The sequence below is a fragment of the Acinonyx jubatus genome, chromosome D3 (genome assembly GCF_027475565.1).
Source record: "Acinonyx jubatus isolate Ajub_Pintada_27869175 chromosome D3, VMU_Ajub_asm_v1.0, whole genome shotgun sequence".
Classification (NCBI taxonomy): domain Eukaryota; kingdom Metazoa; phylum Chordata; class Mammalia; order Carnivora; family Felidae; genus Acinonyx; species Acinonyx jubatus.
This window is the reverse complement of record NC_069392.1, coordinates 13791398-13812772: the sequence shown is the minus strand read 5'-3', so window position 1 is coordinate 13812772 and position 21375 is coordinate 13791398. Positions and strand designations below refer to the sequence as shown.

The following is a 21375-nucleotide window of genomic DNA, read 5'->3' as shown; positions in this document are numbered from 1 at the left end:
TTATTTGTTTGTTTTGTTTTTTTTAATCAAATTTTAATCAAATTTGTTTGTTTGTTTAGAATAGAATTTAGTGATTCATCACTTACATATAACACCCAGTGCTCGTCCCATGAAAGGAGGCCTTTGAGCCAGACACAGGCTCGCCTGTTGGCCACAGTCTCCACCCAGCCAGTTTAGTCCCTGCTGGGCCTTTGTGGACATTGGAGTTTGCAGTTTGCTTATGCTTGAACTACTGTCTCCACATATGGACCCAGACTCGCTGCAGCTTCTGGCCTCCCGGAATGGCTCACTCCTTCCACTGACCCGTAACTCGGGAGCAGAGGTGACACCCCCATGTCCCTTCCCTCCTCGCTCAGGTTTGGCTCCAAAGCCCACACGGAGAGGCTGGAAGAGGTGAACAAAGAGATCGAAACCACCGGCACCTACCAGCTCAAAGACACGGAGCTCATCTACGGGGCCAAGCATGCCTGGCGGAACGCCTCCCGCTGCGTGGGCAGGATCCAGTGGTCCAAGCTGCAGGTAGGCGGTGAGGCTCTTCGGTGGGTGGGGAGGGAGGGAGGGATGGAGCTGTATAAAGGGTCTGCTCTCTCCAAGGCCACCTGGAGGGTATGGCGAAGTCCCAGATGGTAGGCGTGGGGTCCCAGATTCTCAGATCGGGACTCAATCTGCTTCATAGTCGTGTCTCACTTAGCCGACATGCTGGGGATTTTTTTAATGTTCACTTATTTTTATTTTGAGAGAGAGTATGAGTGGGGGAGGGGCAGAGAGAGAGGGAGAGAGCAGGCTCTCTGTCCCAAGCAGGCTCTACACTGTTAGCACATGGAGCCCCCTGCGGGGCTCGATCTCACGAACCGTGAGATCGTGCCCTGAGCCGAAATCAAGAGTCAGACGCTCAACCGACTGAGCCACCCAGGTGCCCCAACACGGTTTTTTTTTTTTTTTTAAAAAAAGCAACTTGTGGGGCGCCTGCGTGGCTCAGTCAGTTGGGCGTCCGACTTCGGCTCAGGTCATGATCTTGCGGTCCGTGAGTTCGAGCCCCACGTCAGGCTCTGTGCTGGCAGCTCAGAGCCTGGAGCCTGTTTCAGATTCTGTGTCTCCCTCTCTCTCTGACCCTCCCCTGTTCATGCTCTGTCTCTCTCTGTCTCAAAAATAAACGTTAAAAAATTAAAAAAAAAAAAAAAGCAACTTGCTCGTCTCTTGGTAAGGCTTATGCTCTCCAGTTTACCACAGACCCCACCACTCTCTTTTGTATTCCACCTACTCTCTGCATATTTATATTATCCACCTACTCCCTGACAGCATTGGATTCTGTGTCCCCGATACGATTTCTGCCCCCCTGGGGAATAGTTTGAAGTCAGACGTAGAATAGTTATCAAGGTCAGCGGGGTTCTGTTTGATTTTTCTTTGTTTTGTTTTGTTTTGAAATCCCTCATCCCTAGTAACCTAGCAGGAAATACATGCAGCCCACTCAGGTCTCCCCTTTGCTCATCACCCCTTAACCACGTTCATGTACACACCAGGCCTGCCTTCAGGGGATTCTTCCTGGTTTGACTGACCGTGGTTATTAGGATGGGAAAAAGAAACCTTAAAACCCAGCCCTGATCACATTAGGGGAGTGCTCCCTACTCTGGCGGGACAGCAGGTGGCACGGGCTCCGGGTTCTCATCCCGTGGGAAGGCTGCACCGGGGGAGCCGGGGAGGGAAGGAGGAAGCACCCGTTCTCACCGTGCATCCTTCGCAGGTGTTCGATGCCCGCGACTGCACCACGGCTCACGGGATGTTCAACTACATCTGCAACCACATCAAGTATGCCACCAACAAGGGGAACCTCAGGTGAGCCCGCCAGTCCCCAAAGCGTCGACCCTTGGGTGTGGAGTTGGCTCACCGGCCGAGGAAATGCTCTCCCTCTCCTCTCGGGGAGACGTGCCAAGCCGCGAGAGGGGGCCTGGCTTCTTGTCCCACCTGCCGTGTCCTGTCTCTTCCGGGAGACACAGACTCTTGCGTGGCTTGCAAAGCTACAGCAACCCAAATCACGTTCAACCCTCACAGTTCAGTATCACCTGTGGAGGGGGCAGGAAGGGGTGTTTCCCTTTCCAGGACTCGGAAAGTCCCATTGCCAATAGTGACCTGCTTTTACCAGCTCTCGGTCTTTTGCCTGCATTTCAAAGGCAGTTTCTCTTCCTGCCGCTGGGGGCACTGTTCCTTCAGGTTCGGCCAAGCCAAGCCACACCTTGGGTTCCTCTTGCCCCAAAGAACAAAGCCCCAGGGAGGAAGCGAAGGCAGGGAGGCACCATGTGAGCTGGTGGCTTCCACACTGGCAAGTTGCAGCTGGAAGGCGACAGCTGGGGCCCCGCAGCCCGATGGTTAGACTTGTTAATCCCGTGCAATCAGTCCTTGTCCCAGCTGCTGAGGACCAGCCCCACGGTGGGGCCACGTGGGCCACTGCAGGGATATTCCCACAAGCCCCAGGCTGCACTGCATCACCCCCATAGTGGCTTGTTTGTATGAAGCATGGGTTTTCCTGGATGTGTCCCTTCCTTGAGAAGGAAACAGTGTCCCAGCTGAGCCTACCAGTAGGAAAAGGGCCTGTAATATAAGCCCAGAGCCTGCTCGGGGAATTAGTATTTAGATCTTTTCCTGAAAGACCTCACCCCTCAGAGAACATCTTCTTGAGATCTTCTATTTAAGAAATATTCAGCTGATTCCTTTTTTTTACACTTTTTTTTAAATTTTATTTGAGAGAGAGAGAGAGAGAGAGAAAGAATGCCAAGCAGACTCCATTCTCAGCATGGAGCCTGATGGAGGGCTCAATCCAACAACCATGAAACAGTGACCTGAGCTGAAATCAAGATTCAGACACTCAAGTGACTGAGCGATCCAGGCACCCCATTTTTTTTCACAAGTTTTTAAAAATGTTTTCGGTATTTATTTTTGAGAGCGAGAGAGAGAATGAATCTGCGAGGCGAGGGAGGGGCAGAGAGAGAGGGAGACAGAGGATCTCTGCACTGACTTCCCGAGAGCCCCCACGCGGGGCTCAAACACACGAACCACAAGATCATGACCTGAGCCAAAGTCAGACGCTTAACCGATGGAGCCACCCCAGGTGCCCCCACAAGTTTTAAACCACAAATCTGGACGGAAGAGGGTCTTAAGGGAATGTGTACCATCTATAGAAATTATCAAAACATAACAGAGGAAGGCAGGCAAGGGAGAAGAAGGGAGGGAAAGAGGGATGTAATTTAAACGGAGCAGGCACTCGATCTGCCGTTCAGTGAAATAATGTTCAGGAGGCATAAGTGTGTTCTATTTCTTCCGTTGGTCTCCGTTCCCGCACAGAGAGTAAGCATTCCACACGCTCTGTGTGAGTCTGGTGTTTCTGAACATGCTTTTTAAATACATATATTACACAAACACCCTGTATTTGGTGCTCAACCAAAGAAACGGCAATGTGTTTTGCTGCTGGAGGGAACACTGACCGTTTGACTCGTTCTGTGTTCATCTCCAATATGGTGCCTTTGCTACAAGATTGTTAAGAGCCCTGTTGGCCCTATACGACGTCTACCTTCAGCCCCCGTTGTAGACTCAGCCCCAGGTACAGCGTCCCATCCCTGCAGCATTAAATGCAATACTGTAATGTGCACACGGCAAGACCTACATGGGCTCAGAAGGAAGGTAGTCCTGGGAACAGACGAGACAGGAGATGCTTTGTGGACGAGGTGAATCTGACTCTGGCCTTGAACTTGGGTACATGACAGCAGAGATGGATTCCAGCCAAGATGGGTAGCAGAGCAAAGTTCCAGGGGCAGGGTGTGTACAGAAGGTCTGCAAGCAATGGGTTGGACCTACCATGTGACCCTCATGTTGACCCGAGCCAGGGTGGTGTCTCCCATAGCCTGGGATTGAGTCCCCTGATGAGACTGTTGAGCCGGGATGGCAGGAACTCCTGGGATGAAATAACATTGAAATCACGTTGTAAAGAAGTCATTCTTTCAGTTGCTTTCAGTCCTTCTGATGATCCCCAAATCCCAGTTTGATGATGAGACATCATTAACACCTAACACTCCCGATCTCCCCCTTAGGGGAGCCAGCTGGGCGCCAGCTCGGTGCCTTCCACAAATGACAACTCTTCCTGCAACATAATAACAGTGTATGGTCTCACAGTTGCCAGTTTAGGTAGGTGAGGCCAGTGGCGATCTCCAGTTTTCCTTTAGAGTAAATGAATGTGAGTACAAGGGAAGTTGATTTCTTCTTAGTCCTATGTCTGTAGACTTTGGTATGGTACAGGGAGGGGTGGGGGTGGGGCAAGTAGGGGAGAAGTAAGGATGGCGGTAAGAGCAAGAGTGGAAGTTGGGGGGCGCCTGGGTGGCTCAGTCGGTTAAGCGTCCAACTTCGGCTCAGGTCATGATCTCGCAGTTCGTGGGTTCGAGCCCCGCGTCGGGCTCTGTGCTGACAGCTCAGAGCCTGGAGCCTGCTTTCGATTCTATGTCTCCCTCTCTCTCTGTTCCTCCCCTACTCTCTCTCTCTCTCTCTCTCTCTCTCTCTCTCTCTCTCTCAAAAATAAATAGAGATTTAAAAAAAAGTTTTTTAAAAAGAGTGGAATTTGGAATCAGTGGTATTCACTCTTTGTGGGGAAAGAGGGCCCCCCGTTGTTTCCCTGGAGCTTACCGGCTGCCCAAGAACTCCTGGAAAGCTGGCCCAGGTCAAGGGTGTTTCAGAGTCTCCAGTTAGAGCAGCATTCTCCACTCTTAAGCGAGCTAGCGTGGGGCCTCCCATATTCCACCCTTCCTCAGACCAATGGTCCAGTGGAGGGACAGGGCACGGTCCCTCCCTTGCAACAGCGGCTCCGTGGGCCCTCGGGGACCTTGGCACAGAGGTGATCCACCCTGAGCCTCTGTTGGTGGCCTGGATGGCGCCCTTTGCAGTACGCCCACAAGGTGCCGGCCCTGCCCCGATACCACGTCTCCCTCTCTCCACCACAGATCCGCCATCACCATATTCCCCCAGAGGACGGACGGCAAGCACGATTTCCGAGTCTGGAACTCTCAGCTCATCCGCTATGCCGGCTACAAGCAGCCTGATGGCTCCATCCTGGGGGACCCAGCCAATGTGGAATTCACAGAGGTGTGTGCCTCCCACCCCGCCCAGTCCCCCAAACTGCCTTCAATAGGCTTTTCTTCGTTTCCTGTTATCATCATAGGGAAAGCAGCCAGTGGGGTACCGTTTACTCCTCTGGAGACCTCCTGCTCCTTCGGGCGGCCCCCAGTCCAGCTGGATCCCTTACAGCTGGTCATTTGGTCGTTTCCATCCATTACCTCACCCGACCCTCATGATAGGAGCTGTTGTCACCACCACCTCCCCATTCGGTGGCGACGCAGACGGGTAGCACAGGTTAGCCACGGTAGCTTCCGGCGTCTGTGCCCAAGGGAGACGCCACGGGCAGACCCCTGCCTAGAATGATCTCAGGCACACAGCCCGGCACCCCTTTTCCTGATCGCTCGCTCATCCCTGGCCGAGGTTCTTCTCTGTTCTTTCCTCAAACGCCACCCCAGGACCTTCTTCAGGACTGAGCTGGCCAGACCAAGCCCCGCTCCACTCCCTGGCTGGCGACTTCATTTGCATGCGGCTTTTCTTATTAAAATGTTATTACCGAGAAGAAGGGGCTGTAACCAGGGCGACCAGGAGTTGCACCTGTGCGGGTTTAGACTCAGCCAGACTCGAGGCTCCACTTGGCTGAGCGCTAACTGCATAGTTGGCTGACCTTGTCTTCATGGCCACCAGAACATAAATGCCACAGCCCCTTCCTTCCCTTCTGTCTCCAGAAACCTCGCTGACTGCACATGTTTGCCTAAGCCCCTGATTTCGAGCTTCCTCTTTCTACTAACACAGCAGAAAGAATCACCCCAAACATAACCGCATGACCGTATCTTTCGAAACCCTCTCACTCTGCCCTGGCCAGTGTGGCAGCCGCTGGCCACATGTGGCTAGTGAGCCCTGGAACTGTGGTGAGTCCAAATGGAGGTGTGTCCTAAGTGCAAACCACACACCGGGTCTCAAAGACTGAGAACAAAACAGAGAGTAGGAACCACCTCATTAATAATTTTTATCTCAGTTACCTATTGAAATAATATTATAGATAACGGGAGGCTAATCTATTATAGTTATTAATAGTTAATACGCCTATTGAGTTAATAAATATATTAAACTTTATGTTAATGTTAAATATCTTTATTACGGTTATATTAATAACGTATTTAATCATTTATCATTAACAAATTAATGAGGATTAATACACTTAATTGTATGTTACACAGTATATATTTGACACATTTGTTGGATAAATATATTTCATATTTAACTTTAATGTCAAATATATTCATATATGGATAGCAATACTTTAATTCAATACTAATAAGTTGATATTATTAATCTAATATTATAATTATGATGATTAGTAACTAACAATCAAATAGTGTTGAAACTTTGAAATTGTTGAAATATTATTAAGATGAATATACTATTTAAATTATTTCACCTGATTTCTGTTTGGACCTTTGTTTACTTTTTCTAATGTGGCTCCTAGAAGAATGTGTTAATTCCCTCTGTGGCTTGCTTTATATTTTGATTGGACAGCTGCTCTAACAGATGCATTTATGCACAAATTCTGATCATTCTGCCCTCCTCAAATATGATAGGCTTTCTTTATCTCCCAGGGTGCTCAATGCAAACAGTTCCAGAGCGAGTTTCCAGTTTCCGTAGGACATGCCAGACCCTGTGCTCGAGGGCGTTACAGACACAACAATCAGATTCAGCTCTTATGCTCCGGGAGTCCCCGGGCCACAAGAAAAACTCAGAAAACATAACAAAGCACAGGGCAGGAGGACAGATTTGCCTTCTGTCCTGTGGACCGGGAGACGTCGCACAGACGTGTGATGTCAGAACTTTGTAGAGGAGATGGCGGGGCCCAGAGCCTCCAGAGAAAGGTGCTGTCGGCGGGCTTGCGTTGGGATCTCTGCCCCTCCCCCCATTGCCATAGCACCTGGAGGGGCTGGGGACGGGTCGGCGGTGGCCGTGGTGTGACCTGGCCATTTCCGGTCGCAGATCTGTGTGCAGCAGGGCTGGAAACCCCCAAGAGGCCGCTTCGATACCCTGCCGCTCCTGCTCCAGGCCAACGGCAACGATCCCGAGCTCTTCCAGATCCCCCCAGAGCTGGTGCTGGAAGTGCCCATCAGGCACCCCAGGTAAGAGGGACTGGCATGGGGTGGGTGAGGGTGGGAGGATTCACCCAGTGCCTCCCCCGGCCCCCTAACCCCCTGACTCTCCCTCCAGCCCAGACAGAGGCTGAAAGGGGGCCTTGGTTCCTTCCTGGGCCTGGGCAGAGGGGGCCTCCCCAGGAATGAGCAAATCCTCCTGGACCAGCCAGGGGGCCACCATCCCTTCGGAATCAGAATCTTGCTCCTCCCCCTGCTCCTAAGCAATCAACCAGAACTTGCCCTTTTTCCAGCCGTATGGGTAGAAAAGCAGAAACACCTCTTGTCTTGTTGTGAGCACTGGAACTGTATGACCTGATGTGGGTCAAGTCCAAAAGGAATTTGGAGCCAGGAAGGAACTACAAGGGCTGCGCCAGCCGCACCAGCAAAACTCACACTTTGCAGGGCCCCTGGGTGGCTCCGTCGGTTAAGCGTCCGACTTCGGCTCAGGTCATGATCTCACGGTTCGTGGGTTCGAGCCCCGCGTCGGGCTCTGTGCTGACGGCTCGGAGCCCGGAGCCCGCTTCGGATTCTGTGTCTCCCTCTCTCTCTGCCCCTCCCCCTCTCATGCTCTGTTTCTGTCTCTCAGAAATGAATAAATGTTAAAAAAAAATTAAAAACAAAACACGCTTTGAGAGTGAAGGAGATCCTTAGTGAGACACTATCGTTGGAGGCAAAATCGAGGGGCAGGGTAAGGGAGCGGTGCCCCAAAGCTCAATAATCAAGATAAATATTATTTTAATGTAATATACTTATCAAAATCAATATCTATATCAAAAATTGGATCCAAATGATCCAAATTTAAATTTTTTTATCTGAAAATTTCAAATAAAGACAGGATCCAGTTCAGGGCTGAGATTCAGGTGAAGCAAGCAAGGTAAGTTATGCATGTGCAAGGTGAGACCCGTCTTTATTTAAATTTGGGATATTTTGTTCGCTATGGATTTTTTTTAACGTTTATTTATTTTTGAGGGAGAGAAAGACAGTGTGTGAGCAGGGGAGGGGCAGAGAGAGAGGGAGGCACAGAATCCGAAGCAGGCTCCAGGCTCCGAGCCGTCAGCACGGAGCCCGACATGGGGCTCGAACTCACGAGCCATGAGATCATGACCTGAGCCGAAGTCAGACGCCCATCCAACTGAGCCACCCAGGCATCCCTCATGATGGCTTTTTTTCCATATAATTTTGATTTTTTGAAAAACGTTGAGTTAATTTAGAATATAATGTGAGTAAAAAGTAGCATTAGACTCAATTCCTCGTTTTGTTGGTGCACCCTTAAATTTTGCATCCAGGGCTAGTGCCTTATTTATTTCACCCTAGCCCCAGCCCTGGAGAGGAACCAAGTGTCCTGAGGCTCATGACACTGCCCAATATCTGGGAACTCACCCAGTCTCCCTGGTGAAGCCTGGCCTACATTCATTAATGCATTCACTTACTCATTCGCTCATTCAACACGGTTTATTATTCCTGCTCTGGGCCGGCCATTGTAGCTGACTTCGTTTCTGCCTCCATGACGCTTTTGATCTCAAGGAGAAGAATTTGCACGTACTGTTACCCAGATAACCACTTAATTCCAATAAAGTGCTGCAAAAGAAATTTTATGATGCCCAGAGGGACAAAGTTGCCCGACCCAATCTAAACTGGGCATCAGAGAAGGGCTTCCAAGAGTAAGCAACATTTTAGCTGACAATTTAAGTCTGGGTAAGGGCTGGACAGACACAGAAGGAAGAGAGAAGATCCCAGAAGAAGGGACTGCCATGCAAAGGCCCTGAGGTAGGAAGGAATTCGGCAAGACTCCCTTTTCTCCTGGATTAACTTTCAGGGTGGGTTTGGGAGAGAAACAGCAGCCTGGCGCACTGGTTCCCAGGCCCGGATGTTCACCCAAATCACCTGGGAAACATGTTTAAAATGCATATTATCAGACCCAGCCATGGAGACTGGGATCCCACAGGTCTAAAGCAGAGCCCAGGAGTCCGGTTCTGACACAGCAAGTCCCGGGAGGTTGCTGGCATTTCCGCATCCCCAGACCAAGGCTGTCCTGCCCACATGTCCGCCTGAGAGACTCCTGCCCCATGGTGAGCGGGGCTGTGTCGCTCTCCACAGGTTTGAGTGGTTCAAGGATCTGGGCCTGAAGTGGTATGGCCTCCCCGCTGTGTCCAACATGCTGCTGGAGATTGGCGGCCTGGAGTTCACCGCCTGTCCCTTCAGCGGCTGGTACATGGGCACAGAGATTGGCGTCCGTGACTATTGTGACAACTCTCGATACAACATCCTGGAGGTGAGGTCCCTCCCCCGCCGTCGCGATGGGCCAGCAGAGGGCAGAGGGCGTGGGCCCCACAGTCCTTCCCCCACAGCTGAGCTTTGGGGCTTGGAAACGTGGAAACTTCTGCAACCTCGGTGGAGCCCCTGGCAGTTCCAGGGCATCCGCAGCGTGAACAGCGCATGTCCTGTGGGCTAAACACTGTTCCAGGCACCTTGTGTGTGTGTACTCAGTTAACCTCAGCACAACCTCCAGGTATGATAACCCCCATTTCGCAGATGAGGACGCTGAGGCCTTTGGGAGGGTTACAGTGACAAGCTCAAAGTCACACGGTGGCAGAGCTGAGAAATGAACCCCGTCGGGCTTTAAGGTCCAAGTTCATAACCACCCGGCTACACGGCCTCTTGTTAGAAGGGTTTGAAAACGACCCACGAACCTGGGACATTTCTTGCCTCTTTTCTGAAACACAAGGGAAGGGGGTTGGCAGTGGTTGCCCAGCATCCGCATTTCTGGCTGGAGGATCTGATTCCCTCCTGGCTGAATCATCCTCATCTGCTGAAGGCTGCTGGGGTGGAGTCCGGAGCTCAGATCTGGAGAATGCATCGGGATAGCTGTGGTCTTGCCAGCAGCCGTTGTCCCTAACAACTGTCTGCTGTGGTGGGTCTTGTTTCGAAAGGAGGCACTGAGAAACAGAGAGGTTAAGCACTGGGCCTATGTCACACAGTAAATAAGGCAAGATTAGAACTCAGAATCAAGGGGCGCCTGGGTGGCTCGGTCGGTTGGGCATCTGACTTCGGCTCAGGTCATGATCTCATGGTTCGTGAATTCGAACCCTGTGTCGGGCTCAGAGCCTGGAGCCTGTTTCGGATTCTGTGTCTCCCTCTGCCCCTCCCCCGCTCACGCTGTGTCTCTCAAAAATGAATACACGTTAAAACGTTTTTTTTAAAAGAACTCGGAATCAAGCCTTAATTAGGTTTATGTGGTTAAAATCCACGGGCGTTCATGTGGATGGACCTTGAAGACATTACGCTAAAGTGGGTTAAGTCAGACAGAGACAAATACTATATGATACATACCGCTCATATGTGGAATCTAAAAAAGCCAGACTCATAAAAAAAAAAGAGAATTGAACGCTGGTCACCAGGAGCTGGTGGGGCGGGGGGGGGAGTTAGGGAGGAGGTGTTTAAGAGTACAAACTTGCAGCGTAAAGATAAGTAAATTCTGGAAATCTAAGGCACAGAAGGGTAATTATAATCCACAATCCACTGAATTGCACACTTCAAAGTTGCTAAGAGACTAGATCTTAATTGTTCCCACCACAGAAAAAGAAATAATAATTATGTGACATGACAGAGGTGTTAGCTCGCAGTGGTAATCATATTGCAACACATAAATGTATCAAACCAACACCTCGAATTTGCACCCCTTAAACTCACACAACGTTGTGTGCCAACTGTGTCTCAACGTTTTTTAAAAATTCCATAGGTATTAGCTTGGAAATCGAAGCCCGGGGTCCTCAGCCTTGCCACACACCGGAGTCACCTAGGGAACTTCATTATTGCCACATTCCCACTCACCGGGATTCAGATATCGTTGCTCAAGGATGGGGCCTCGATACCAGCATTTTTCAGAGCTCCCCAGAAGATTCTAGAGGGCAGCCACTGATCTGTACAAACTTCTGGCAGGAAAGGAAGAGACATTTCAGGCAATTTCCATAGATGTGCCTCAAGTCACATTTGGGGATTTTTAAAAATCACATAATCTTTTTTTTTTTTTTTCCTGCAAATGCGTTCCATTCTTTTAAGCAAAAGAATGCTGTAGGAGTAACAGTCTCAGCATAATGGCTACACATGCTTTCCTCTCTCACAAAATTACTCGAGTTTTTTATGTATTTATGTAAAGCAGCGAATTTCGTTCTTTCTGTGTGTGTGTGTGTGTGTGTGTGTGTGTGTGTCACTATCCAAGGACCACAGAGGAACCCAACGCCTCGGCCTCAAAGAATGAATTAATATGAGATCTGCTTTCATGATTCCTGCTTATGTTTTGATTGCAGAGAGTTGTTCCCGAGTAACTCAGATGAGATCCTCTCCCACTCCAGCCCTCCAGGCCCGACGGCTGTTATGTACGAATGTTGAGAGCAGGGCTGGGAAGCAGTTTACCCAGACCTGAGAAACTGTCGTGTGCTAGCCCCATAATGAGACCTGGGCTCCACAAGTGACTGGAATTGACAGAGCAAGGAACAGCAAGGCTCTAATTAATGAATTTGCTGTTGGGTGTTTCCCACTCCTGACATCAGCTCCTGAGTTGTAACATAAATGTCAGGAGGTTTTTGTTTTGTTTTTTTCCGATAGTTTTGCCAAAGGAGTCGGCCGGCTATGGCGGCAGCTCTCGGGTCCTTGGACGTTATGCGTCTGCCTGGGCTCCGGCTCTGAGGCCAGCTGGCTCTCTGGACCTCTCTGAGCCTCAGTTTCCTCATCTGTTAGATGGAGTCAGACAGGTGTCCGCCTGAGGTCAAAGCGCCCGTGATCTGGATCCCAAGTGTGGCTACCCCAGGTGTGGAGCAGGATCAGTGGAAAGCTTTTCCGTCTAGAAGGCAGATGATGTCACTCTCAGACCCACTCTTCTGCTTAAAACCCTCCGAAGACTCTTTCCACACTACAGTATTGGGAATAAAATCTTGACTCCTGGGCTCATCCCAGATCCTGCATGATCCAGTCCTGCCTTTATCTCCCACCAACTCCCCTGGCTCACTACCCACCCCTCAATACACCAGCCTTCTTTCTGTATCTCAGATGGTGGAAGACTGATCCCACCACAGGGTCTTTGCACATACTGTCCTCTCTGTCTACAACCTTCCTCCGTAGATCTGAAGATGTCTTGCTTCTCATTATTTTGGTCCCACCTGGTATGCCACCTCCACAGTCGGTCCTCCCTGACCATCCTGGCTAAATCCGGCCCCCATATTCCTCTTCATCTCATATCCTTGTCTTATTTTCTCCCTAAATAGTAAATGTCTGCCTCCCCAACTAGAAAGTAAACTCAGAGGGGTGGCTGGGTGGCTCAGTCAAGCGTCCCACTTCGGCTCAGGTCACGATTTCGCGGTTCATGAGTTCGAGTCCCACGTTGGGCTCTGTGCTGCCAGCTCGGAGCCTGGAGCCTGCTTTGGATGCTGTGTCTCCCCCTCTCTCTCTGCCCCTCCTCCACTTACATTATGTCTGTCTCTCTCTCTCTCTCAAAAATAAACATTAAAAAAGTTCAAATAAAATAAAGTAATAAATACATAAAAAAGAAAGAAAGGAAACTCAGAAATAAAAGGGCCGTCCACATCTCTCTAGTTTCCTGCTACCAGTCGGTCCTCCATTAAAAAAAAAAAAAATCTTTTGAATGAGTTCATCAGTCCGGCAATGAGTTGACTAATTCGTTAAGAAATTCATCAGTGACCACTAGCTAGCCCTGTCTCTCCACGGGTGCCCCGGCCTGTGAGTCTGTGTTTCCTTCCTCTTCCAGGAAGTGGCCAAGAACATGAACTTGGACATGAGGAAGACGTCCTCCCTGTGGAAGGACCAAGCACTGGTGGAAATCAACATTGCTGTTCTCTACAGCTTCCAGGTAGCACAGCACACACGTCCCGGAGGGGAACTAAAACGCCTCCAAGGTGTAGAGCAAACAGTCGTGAGACCTGGCTCCTGGGTGGGGGGGGGGGGGCACCAACGAGGTCCATTTCCCATCACGTACACCTAATCTCCATTTTGGATCTTGGGTGGGGACCATTGGAGGAAGCGGTAATAGGTGGGGGAGGGGAGCTGTGACCTGTTGCTTATGATCGATGACAGTTGGGCTGGCAGGCCGCCTCCTTTGTGTCCTGCCCACCTCTTCGGGGTTCAGACTATCACACAACAGACACAAGTACTCATCCTCATTAACCAGACACGCACAGGCTTCTCAATGCGTGGTGCTGTGGTAAATGATATTTTGTAGGATGAGTTTAGAATTTATCATCTAAACCATGATACTCGTTTTTAAGTTTATTTATTTTGAGAGAGAGAGAGAGAGAGAGAGCATGCATGCAAGCAGGGGAGGGGCAGAGAGGGAGAGAGGGAGAGAGAGAGAAACCCAACGCAGGGCCCGAACTCATGAACCGTGAGATCATGATCTGAGCCGTAATCAAGAGTTGGACGCTTAGTTGACTGACCGCCCGCGTGCCCCAAACCATGATCCTTTGGAGGGCAAAAGGAAGACACTGCTGATAATAATGCCAGGGTGATGGGCGTAAGCTGGCGTTCTCCTGGGCAAACCTGTCGACTGCAGAGTAGAGCTCATGCTCTGTTAACAGAGCTCAGCTCTATCCTCTGGGGGCTGAGTCTGGGAAGCTAGACCCTCCCAGACACGCACGGAGGGCACGCAGAGAATGAACGCGTCACGTCATCGGTGGACACGAATGTGAACTGCAGGCCCCCAGGTCAGGAGCAGGGAGAATGGATACGCTGAGGAATATCCCAGGGAAGAGACAGGCTGAGATGGCCTGAGACGGAAGCAAGCCCCCTCTTCTCTCTCTCGGCCATGGGCGAGTGAGGCCTCGGGAGACGTTGAAGAGGATGGAGTGTGGTTCAGTGGGCTTGAGACAGCAGGGATGTGAGCAGGATGAGTGGCTGAGGACGGGAAGTGGGCAGAGAGGGGAAGCACTGTTTACACACGGTGGGAATCCAGACCGGCCCACCAGAGGGGGCCCCGGGGCCGGTTATCCAGATCTGCAGTCCACCCACCTCTATTGCGATTTCTGCCTCGCGGTGTTAATAAACCCACCCTTGGGGCGCCTGGGTGGCTCAGTCGTTAAGGCATCTGACTTCGGCTCAGGTTATGATCTCACGGTTAGTGAGTTCGAGTCCCACATCGGGCGAACACGAGCCCCACTTCAGGTGAGCCCTTCTCTCTCTCTCTCTCTCTCTCTCTCTCTCTCTCTCTCTCTCTCTTCCCCTCCCCTCCCTCCCTCCCTCCCTTCATCCCTCCATCTCTCTCTCTCTTCCTCTGCCCCTTCTGGGATTCTCTCTCTCTCTCTCTGTCTTCCCCCTTGCTCACTTGCGCCCCCTCTCTCTCTCTCTCTCTCTCAAAAACTAAATAAATGGATAATAAACCCATCCTTAATACTTAAAATTCTTTACTTTAAGAGGATTCTGTATCACTGCCATAAATGGAGAGTATCGGTTGCCATAAATAGAAGGTAATTATAATATTAAATTAATCAGCAAATAAGCAGAAGGAAAACAGCACAGAGTTGTCAAATTCTAGCTAAATGCTGCCTGAGGGTCCTCTCTCTTATTTAAAAAAAAAAAAAAGGGAGGGAGGGAGAAAGGAGAGAGGAAAATTGGCAAGAGAGGTATTAAAAGATGTATTAGCGTCAAAAGGAGACTCTTCCCTGGATGTGAGTGAGAGAGAGATGCAGAGAATCAGCTCACGAGGCCTCGCAGCATCTCCAGGACCACCCTTTGGGAAGCGCTCCCCGTGGACAAGGGAGTCCCGGAAACACCCCAGCTCCCCTCCCGCCTGACTGTGCCCCCTCTCCTCCCGCAGAGTGACAAAGTGACCATCGTTGACCACCACTCTGCCACTGAGTCCTTCATCAAGCACATGGAGAATGAATACCGCTGCCGGGGGGGCTGCCCCGCCGACTGGGTGTGGATTGTGCCCCCCATGTCTGGCAGTGTCACCCCTGTCTTCCACCAGGAGATGCTCAACTACCGACTCACCCCATCCTTCGAATACCAGGTCCCGCCCCTTCCGGCCTCTTTTGTGCTAAGTCTCCAATGCCTGGTATATGCATGTTTGGCTCCAAGCATGTCTCAACTCAGACTTCCTCTGCGGACGCCCAAGTGCTCCATAGTCCACGTGGCTAGCGGCTCCCATATTGGACAGCGCGGCCCTAGCCAGAACACTAATGGAGACAAAGGGAGTGGTCAAGGGTCCCCAGGAGAGGGCTTCAGAGGGACCAAGGGCTGAGTGAGAAGGTCTAGCAGGACAACACAGGCAGACTGGACCGGCCACTCGGGGCAAGGACTGCTGTGGTCACCGCCGGCAGATCTCCTCCCTTCAGGGGCTGAGGGTTGGGCATAGCTGGGCAGCCACAAGTACCCAGGGAGTCCCGAGCCTCTCCCAAGAGGAGCCAGATTTGCTCACTGCAGTGACCATGGTCCTCTCTTCCCAGCCTGAGCCTTGGAACACCCACGTCTGGAAAGGCACCAATGGAACCCCCACAAAGCGGCGAGCCATCGGCTTCAAGAAGCTGGCAGAGTAAGTCTCCTGGAAATAGGTGGGGACTAGAGGTGCCTCCGAACTCGGAGAGCGCCAGAGAAGGAGGCTGGGCAGATGCCTATGCCTCTGACCTCTTGTGTGATGCGAGTTCTCCATTTTCTCTGACCACCTCGTGCCTTCTGTGCCTGAGGGCCTGAGATATGGATGTTGGGCCAACCTTTTTTCCTTCCCAACCTCACTTTCCTCACCTCTGTTTCCTAAATTCTTGTCTTGGAGGCAATGACGTTTTGATAAACCAGCTGTTCTAATAATAATAATAATAATTGGGGCGACTGGGTGGCTCAGTCGGTTGAGCGTCCGACTTCAGCTCAGGTCACGATCTCACAGTTCGTGAGTTCGAGCCCCGCGTCGGGCTCTGGGCTGATGGCTCAGAGCCCGGAGCCTGCTTCCGATCCTGTGTCTCCCTCTCTCTCTGCCCCTCCCCCATTCATGCTCTGTCTCTGTCTCAAAAATAAATAAACATTAAAAAAATTTAAAAAAATAATAATAATAACAACAACAACAACAACAACAGATGTGTAACATTTGTCCATTTCCAGGGTGTAAATACTCCCCCCATGGCCAATTTCAAGCTGCTAACAGGAAGTCACTGAACCCAGAGGAGGGAGGAGCTGGTACAAGCCAACCCGGGAGGGCTCTCTCTCACTCAGGGCTGAACTCTAACATCGCTCCTTCAGTCGTTCATTCATTCATTTGGCCAACAAGTGAATACCGAGTGCCTGTTCTGTGCCAGGCACTGTGCTAGGCTCCAGCAATGCCTGATCAGCCAGTTAAATGATGTTCTTGTCAAAGCTCAAAGCCATTCACTTGTCCAAGAATCACACAAATACAGTGCACCATCGAGGAATGGTCTCGCGGTGCCGTAAATAGACCGAACCCAGTTTGCGAGGTCAGAGAGGGCTTCCTTCAGAAGATGACAATTGGGCTGAAGAATGAGATGAATAGAGTAAGCTGAGCAAAGGAGAAGAGGGAAGGGGCTTATGGGCCAAGGCCACTGAAGAGTAATAGGCCTGAAGAATGTGTGGCCAGCCAAAGGACCCGCTGACAAGTGAGGTGGGGCTGACCGAGATGATCGAATGGGGATGCCAGCCTTCTCCTAAAAAAAGCGAATTCCACTGGCCCCTTCAGCAGAGACCCCTGTTTGGAGGTAAAGTGCTGGCACAGAAGCTAGGCATGCACTGAGCTGCTCCTCCATTGGCCCTCTTGGGTCCAGAACTCTCTGGATACAATCCCTAGATGCACAACAGGTGCCACGCAGGCCACAGACCCCAGAAGCGAGGGCTGTGGATCCCACAGGGACTCAAACCCAGGTCCTGGCTCCATTCCCATGGCCCAGAGCACCTGTCTCCCTCTCTCCCTCCTTTCTCTCTCCTTCTACCTAACCCCATCTCCCAGCCAAAAGAGAACACATCAGCAGCCATTCTTTCCTAACAAGAGAATCACAGATATTCTCAGGGAGAGCAGCCTTTGGCTCCAGTTCGGTTCAACTGTTTCTGGGAGAAGGGAGGAAGAAATCTAAAACATTAATTGCACTATTAAGTGAGGGGTAGAAACAATGGGAGTTAATTATAGATGCTTTTTTATGCTCCAGTCATTCAAAGGGAATCCTCCAGGCACCTTTTATTCTTTTCTGTTTCTCCCCCTTGGCTCAGAATGCTCCTGCAATGTGGGTGGTTTCCCTGATTCTAAAAAATGATGAATTTACCATCAATAATCCCCAGGTGGGGGTAATTAGCGATTTGTCTACTCCGAGGTTCCTAATAGAGCCGGGATGCTGGCTCAGAAGGTGAGCCCAGCCATTCCCGAGCCACTGCCTGTCTGCCACCCCCGTGCCCTGGTAGATGGGAAGAAAGGAACACTGGCTCTGAATTCTCCATTTAGCAAGAAAGAGCCTCGACTTGATATTTCAACTCCCCAGGGCTCCGGTGGTAGCAGCATCTTTAAAAATCATCCCTTCTTTTGATATTTATTTAGCACCTATTAGATATCAGACTCTGTGCGAGACTCTGAATATGCAAGCCTGACTAAACCAGACTAGTCCTTCCTTTGTGGATCTATAAACCTCTAAATTTCCTTCTAATTCAATGCCTGGTGATTTATTAGTGATTCTTTCTCTCTCTCTCTCTCTCTCTCTCTCTCTCACACACACACACACACACACAAATGTAAGCCCCGTGACACCTACTTTTTTATGTTCCTTAGCTCCTATAACTATACCTAGCAGATGTTCTGCACTCAACAAATGTTTAATTAATGAACGAATGAATGAATGAATGAATGATTGTCTTCGGGGGCAATGCTTGGCAAACCAAGGTTCTCAAGACTAGGTTTGGACAACCAAGCAACAAACTAACAAAACCAACCATGGTTTTAAACTTGGGCTTCTAATGTCCCTAAAACCATCAGAGATCAAGAGAGTAAGTTCTCTCTCGTTACATTTCGAGGATCATGGTTCTGGCCCCAAAGTCCCAGCCTAGCATCTTCCCTTTTTTCTACATTTCCCATTTTCCTCTCCATTCTTTTCTCTCCAGAGCCGTCAAGTTCTCAGCCAAGCTTATGGGGCAGGCAATGGCCAAGAGGGTCAAGGCGACCATCCTTTATGCCACAGAGACGGGCAAGTCGCAGGCCTATGCTAAAACCTTGTGTGAGATCTTCAAACATGCCTTTGATGCCAAGGTGAGTAGGGGGAAGCGCCAGCTCCCAGGCCCCCGTGGTATGTATAGTTGGAAGGGGAGAGAGTGGAGTCAACAGAGAAGAACCTTTGAGAATGGATGATAACACATCCCGAGGTAGCCATCAACACGCATATGCACATCCACCTAAATTTCAGGGGACTTTGATGTCCTCTCTTCCCATGACCTTCTAGGAGTCTAGGAGTCCACAAAATGAAACCCCATCTCAGAGCAAAATCTTAGAGGGTTTATGAAAAAAAAAACATTCTGGGGTCAGCTTGGGAAGCTCTGCATTAAACACAGTTCAGTGGGTTTCTTTGCTGAATGACTTCTTGGAGGCTTGAATTTGCAAGTCTGTACGGCTGACCCTTGAAAAACATCGGGGTTAGGGGCACTGAAAATCCACATGCATCTTTTGACTCCCAAAAACTCAACTACCAATAGCCTATTGTTGACCAGAAGCCTTACTGATAACATGAACAGTTGATTGACATGTTTTGTATGTTACATGTATCATTACCATATTCTTACAATGAAGTAAGCTAGAGAAAGGAAAATGTTATTAAAAAACCATAAGGAAGAGAAAATGCATTGACAGTACTGTATTTATTGGAAAAAATCCACGTATAAGTGGACACACACAATTCAAACCCATGTTGTTTTAGGTCAGCTGTATTCTAATCTCCCAATGAGAAGGGGATAGAATATAAACATGTTTGTGCATGGCTCACTTATTTTCAAGGAGCCTCTCGGAAGTCTGGGCTTCCCTAGAACCTACTTGGAGAAATGTGGCCCAAGAGATGCTAAGATAGAGGGCAATAATCTTCCTTAAGGCAGGGATCTCGGACTTACTTGGCCCAGGCCCCATACTGCTGGAGGGAGGATTAGCAAGGAGACTGAGCAGACCTGGTCAGATCCAGCCAGGCCATTCCCAGCCTAAAAGTGGTCAAGAAGATTCCCGGATCAGTTGGTTATAAGAAGCCCAACGATCTCAATCAAGATCTGTCTCTATTAGCGGCCAACCCCTTCCACCATTGCCCCAGGTTCTTTGTGGTCCTTCAGGCCACTGTGACTTTAGAAAGGTCCCACACTACCAAAAAGCTTTTAGTGCTACCCACTTGAGCCCATTGAATAGTGACACCCAGAACTTTTGGTTCTTCTTCCAAAGGAGATGGCTCAAGATGACTCATCTTTTTCCTCTCTCTTCTTCTCCTTCACTTTTTGTTCTCTCTTACCTCTTCTCCTTGTCACCACCTCACTTCCTCTCCCCCCACCATCCCTTCCCCCTCACCCACCTAGGTGATGTCCATGGAAGAATATGACATTGTACACCTGGAACATGAAACTCTGGTCCTAGTGGTTACCAGCACTTTTGGCAATGGCGACCCCCCAGAGAATGGGGAGGTAAGACGAGCTTTCACCTGTTCTAGCATGTTCCCCATCAGGGAGAAGAAGGAGGGGCCTCAGTTACACCTGCTGTTCAGTTAGCAAATCCTCCCAGAGCCTCAAAGCCCACGACTTGGATTTGGATCCAAGTTCACAAAGATTTGGGACAGTTCCAAGACCTCAGCCTATTGGTGCCCACTGATGAGCCAATCTTTAGTGACAATGCTGTCGCCTTAGTGAGCCACTTCTTTTGGAATGGATGCTCCAATTAAGAGCTTGGCATCCCCTGCTCCAGATGAGAGAAGTAAAGTCAATACTACTTGGCAATGAGAAAGAATGAAATACGGCCTTTTGTAGCAACATGGATGGAACTGGAGAGTGTTATGCTAAGTGAAATAAGTCATACAGAGAAAGACAGATACCATATGTTTTCACTCGTATGTGGATCCTGAGAAACTTAACAGAAGACCATGGGGGAGGGGAAGGGGGAGAAAAAGTTAGAGAGGGAGGGAGGCAAACCATAAGACTCAAAAAATGAGAATAAACTGAGGGCTGATGGGGGGGGTGGGAGGGAGGGGAGGGTGGGTGATGGGCATTGAGGAGGGCACCTGTTGGGATGAGCACTGGGTGTTGTATGGAAACCAATTAGACAATAAATTTCACATTAAAAAAATTTTGTAAAGAGAAAGCCACAATGGGGATTTGTGTGCTGGGAATTGGGGGTCCACACACTGTAGCCCTTTTATCAGCTGGCCCTTTCACACACATCTGCTGCCCAGCCTGAACCCCTAACCATCTCTAACATCCTGGCCCCCAGAGGCATCAGGCTCCTCTTTTACCAGCCAGGACCCCAGATGCTCAGTGCCCTACCCTATTCTGGGTTCTTAGACCCATGCTTCACATTTTACTCCTCTCTTGGCTTCCAGAAATTCGGCTGTGCTTTGATGGAAATGAGGCACCCCAACTCCGTGCAGGAGGAAAGGAAGTAAGTGAATGACCCTCCAGGGTCACATGACATACTCTGTGGGTAACTGAAGATCGTCTTTTGGCCTCTGGGGTTCACATTTGGGTTCTGGCTGGGTTTTGTGACGTAAAGCCCCTTTGTGAGCAATTTTAGCTGGGGGGTGTCTGGAGTCCACTGGGGCTGATATATTCGCTTCTCTGGTAACTTCACAGCCCCATGTCTCAGTTTCCTTGTCCATACAAATGCCTGCCTTAACTTCTTGTAAGAATCAAAGGAGGAAATAGATATAATAGCTCTAAGCGTCTTATGAAAACTTAGAAGCCCTATGTAAATACCAATTCTTATGATCTTTCCCCTTCGGAAACCTACATTCAAAAACAGCAAAAGTGAGCTCCTTTCCCTAAAACGTTTCCATCAGACGCTCATGGTGGAGTTGTAGCTAATGTAGAGGTTGAGTTCAGTAGATAAGATACCTCACAAGGCAAAAATGAAACAAACCAAAAAAACCTGTAGCCAAAAGACATTCATGCTGAAATCGCATCC

At 49.8% G+C, this 21375-nt stretch overlaps 1 protein-coding gene across 2 annotated transcripts in view; it reads left to right on the top strand.

Annotated features, from left to right (window-relative positions):
• NOS1 (nitric oxide synthase 1) overlaps nucleotides 1–21375 on the top strand; it is a 181365-nt gene that overhangs the window by 129265 nt on the left and 30725 nt on the right. For both annotated transcript variants that reach the window (XM_027043812.2, XM_053205718.1), the window contains exons 6-16: nucleotides 357–519; nucleotides 1742–1833; nucleotides 4980–5121; nucleotides 7099–7238; nucleotides 9348–9522; nucleotides 13012–13113; nucleotides 15073–15267; nucleotides 15704–15789; nucleotides 18342–18486; nucleotides 19782–19886; nucleotides 20795–20853. In XM_027043812.2, coding sequence (XP_026899613.1) covers nucleotides 357–519; nucleotides 1742–1833; nucleotides 4980–5121; nucleotides 7099–7238; nucleotides 9348–9522; nucleotides 13012–13113; nucleotides 15073–15267; nucleotides 15704–15789; nucleotides 18342–18486; nucleotides 19782–19886; nucleotides 20795–20853 — 1404 coding nt within the window. The remainder of the gene's footprint in view (nucleotides 1–356; nucleotides 520–1741; nucleotides 1834–4979; nucleotides 5122–7098; nucleotides 7239–9347; nucleotides 9523–13011; nucleotides 13114–15072; nucleotides 15268–15703; nucleotides 15790–18341; nucleotides 18487–19781; nucleotides 19887–20794; nucleotides 20854–21375) is intronic.